Here is a 3,535-nt window from a genome sequence, read left to right as displayed (position 1 = left end):
TAGGCCTAATGCTTTGATCCGAGCAAGGCAAACTCATAATGACTAGAGCGTTTGTGTTTTTAAGTGTAGATGGATGATGGAGAAAGACAGTCCAATGCCTCCTTTTATAGACTCAGATGACAAGAACAATGGCAGGAAAACGAGGCGGGAAAGAAATGGCGGAAAAGAAATTGACGGGAAAGAAATTGCGGGAAACGAGGCGGGAAAGAAATGGCGGAAAAGAAATTGACGGGAAAGAAATTGCGGAAAACGAGGCGGGAAAGAAATGGCGCGGAAACCGGGTGGGAAATGGAGGCGGGAAAAGTTATAGAAGGGCAATTTTCATATCGTGGACATAAAAAATTGTGCATTACATGGCGAAAAAAAAATCATGCACCTATTGGCTTTGCAACACCAATTAGTACTAGTTCGTCACGGCTAGACCAATTAATACTAATTGGTTAGACCGATTACTACTAATTGATCATAGCTAGATCGATTAGTACTAATCGGCCTAGCCAAGGCCGATGGATACCTACATGCAAAGCCGACGCCATAGCCGACAGAGACTAATTGGTCTTGGCTAGGCCGACACGATCACATTTAAAATAAAAACTTCAAACGATGCAATATTTTTCAAATTCAATAAAAAAAGCATTATTAAAGTAAATTAGCTAGTTCCTGCGTATCACCTCCCTGCTTATAGATACATTGGATGCCTAGCGGCCCAATACATCTTCATGAAATGCACAGTATTCTCATCTTGGTTTGCTCTGTTTGTGATTTCGAACCCAAATGACATTATCATCATTCATTACATAAAAGTAGTATCTACTTCGTACATGCTAACAATTTAACTTGTATAGATACACGATTCCATGCTGAATCTTAAAAATCCTGATTACATCGTCATCTTCTTTCCTGCTTTGCTCTGTATTTCATCAGACAGAATTGTCCCGCGTCCTGTTACAAGTAGGCGCGCTTTTGTGCTACGGGAACAACGGGGAGAGGCAGGTGGCCCTTTTTCTGCAAGCACGTCACCGTCTCGTACAAACTTTCCTTCAACGGAGTGAACTCCAATCCCAGCTCCCTCAGCCTTCGGTTGGAGAACTTGTACGGCTTCGCCATGGGCTTGCCGTCCTCTTCGCACCTGCCAACAAAATCCATGGTGAGCAACACCCATAAATAAAGACACGAAGATCGTCTTATTGTCGTACGTACTTGGCGGTTATGTGGTACTGCGGGAAGAGGTCGCCGAGGAGCTGAAGGAAGTGGGTGCGGTGCAGCACGGCGCCGATGCAGAGGTAGCGGCCGCGCGCGTCGGGGTGCTCGTAGACGAGGACGTGGGCGCGGGCGACGTCGCGGACGTCGGTGTAGGCGGCGACCGCGTTGGGGTAGATTGACTTGGCGCCGGTGAGGTAGCGGGCGACGTGGCTGCTGCTGAAGTTGAGAGACTGCTGCAGCATGGGGCCCATCGTCATGGACGGCACCACCACCGCCAGCTCCAGCCCCCTCTTGGCCGCCTCCTCCGTCGCCGTGATCTCCGCCATCATCTTGGCGCAGCAGTACAGGTTCTGCAGGGCACACGAGGAACGGTAAATGAGCTCAGTTCACCGGCGAGAAAGATGGGGTGCGATGGAGCAGCAGAGGATTCTTACGCCTGTGTTCTTGCAGAAGTCGTAGTCGCTCCAGCAGGCCTCGTCGAGCACGGCGTCGGGGCTGCGGTTGGGGTCCATGTGCACGGCGCCGTAGGACGACGTGAACACCACGCGCCGCACGCCGGCGTCCGCCACCGCTCTGATCACGTTCCTGGTGCCCTCGACGGCGACCGGCACGAGGTCCTGCAAGCGAGCATTACACATGAAGGAAGCAAGTAAGTGTGCCGGCCCTGTTAGAATCACCCTTATTCGCAGAGCAGTGTCTGTGTACTGACGGGGTCGTTGGACACCGGCGAGGCGACGTGGAAGACGCCGTGGCAGCCGCAGAAGGCGGCGCGGAGGCCGTCGTAGTCGAGGACGTCGGCGCGGCACAGGGTGAGCCTTTCCTCGGCGCCCTCCAGCGCCAGCAGGTGCGCGTTCTTGCGGTCAGCTGCGAGCACAAACCAATGCAAACGCGCGCGCCATTAGAGGAGCTGATGAAGAACCACGACACTCGGCGAGTTCATGGACGGTGTTTGTGTTAACTTACCGGGATCTCGGGCGGTTCCCCTGACGCGGTAGCCGCGGAGGAGGAGCTCCTTCACGACCCAGGAGCCGATGAAGCCTCCGGCCCCCGTGACGCAGACCAGCTCCTGCTCCGGCTGCCGCTGCTTCATCTCGCCGTCTTCGGTGGCCACGTCAATCGACGGCATGGTGACCGACGAGCACGGTGGTCGGTCGATGTGTGGACGCAAGAAAGATTTGCTACTTGACTGCACGGGGCTAGTAGCAATTTGCCTTTGCTGCTTGTTGATGCTGCTGTGTGATCTGTACATTCAGTCTGCGGCAGCATTTATACTGGCTGGTAGCCTGGTACTGGTACTGGCACCGTACCGGGCTCATGACTGGACTGGAGCTGGTGAGCGGGAAGCAAAACAGAGGGCCGTCGCGTTTGGTCACGGCGCGATACAACGACTGAAGGAATATTCAGCGGCGGGTGTGTGCAGAGTTTGAACACGCCTGCCGCCGCAGAATGATAATCACACTTATTTATACGTGTTTGCTGTCATGTGAGTTTTTTATGTTTAACTTAACCTTAGATTTAATTAATAAGATATAGGACGTACTATGTCACAATTTTTTAAAATACACGTCGAAATTAGTAGTGGCCCTTAGTCCCATAAGAAAATTCTAGAAAATCTCCAAGTGTCCGTGTAGGTGGTGGCATGACAAGGTGGTGGTGGTAAGTTTTGTCTCACCCCGCTAGTGGAGAAGAAGTTGGATCTTTTTATAAGGGTCTTTCTTCAACATGCTATTGGAGAGTGAGAAGAGAAGATGCCCTCGCGCACTATTTCTCTGCCGCCCGCCTCGCCACGTCTTGATGATGCCTCCGTTGCCAACGCCGCTGCTACCGACAACTAGTTACGAAGTATGGACTTTTTGTTGGTAAAGGTTATGAATGTGGAGGTCTGTTTCGACTTTTCCTTGCAGATTTTTTAATAAAGTCGTGAACAATATTCATTCGAGTGTTAATGAATCTGAAGTTTGGCATTCACGTCTTTGTCACATAAGTTTTGGTGTTATGTCGCGGCTAGCAAAACTGAATTTAATCCCGACTTTCACTTTAGCCAAAGGTTCTAAGTGCCACTTGTGTGTGCAAGCAAAGCAACCTCGCAAGCCTCACAAGGCTGCAGAGGAGATACACTTGGCACCAGTAGAACTCATACATTTGATCTTTGTAAGATGAATGGTGTGTTGACTAAAGGTGGAAAGAAATATTTCATGACATTGATAGATGATTCCACTAGATATTGCTATGTGTATCTGTTAAATACTAAAGATGAGGCTCTACACTACTTTAAAATCTAAAGGCAGACGTTGAGAATCAACTTGAAAAGAAAATTAAACGAGTCCGGTCT

The 3,535-nt window shown here is 50.3% G+C and overlaps 1 protein-coding gene across 1 annotated transcript; it reads right to left on the bottom strand.

Annotated features, from left to right (window-relative positions):
* Positions 1 to 759: 759 nt before the first annotated feature.
* On the bottom strand, positions 760 to 2,594 carry LOC123403720 (cinnamoyl-CoA reductase 1-like). The gene is made up of 5 exons (XM_045097633.1): positions 2,167 to 2,594; positions 1,913 to 2,067; positions 1,638 to 1,820; positions 1,201 to 1,553; positions 760 to 1,129 (listed from the first exon to the last, which is right to left on the bottom strand). The coding sequence occupies exons 1-5, from the start codon at positions 2,450 to 2,452 to the stop codon at positions 946 to 948; spliced, it is 1,161 nt and encodes a 386-aa protein (XP_044953568.1). The 5' UTR covers positions 2,453 to 2,594; the 3' UTR covers positions 760 to 945.
* Between the last annotated feature and the right edge of the window lie 941 nt (positions 2,595 to 3,535).

This window comes from Hordeum vulgare, chromosome 6H (genome assembly GCF_904849725.1).
Source record: "Hordeum vulgare subsp. vulgare chromosome 6H, MorexV3_pseudomolecules_assembly, whole genome shotgun sequence".
Classification (NCBI taxonomy): domain Eukaryota; kingdom Viridiplantae; phylum Streptophyta; class Magnoliopsida; order Poales; family Poaceae; genus Hordeum; species Hordeum vulgare.
Note: the sequence above shows the minus strand (reverse complement) of the source record. Positions and strands in the feature narration are given on the sequence as shown.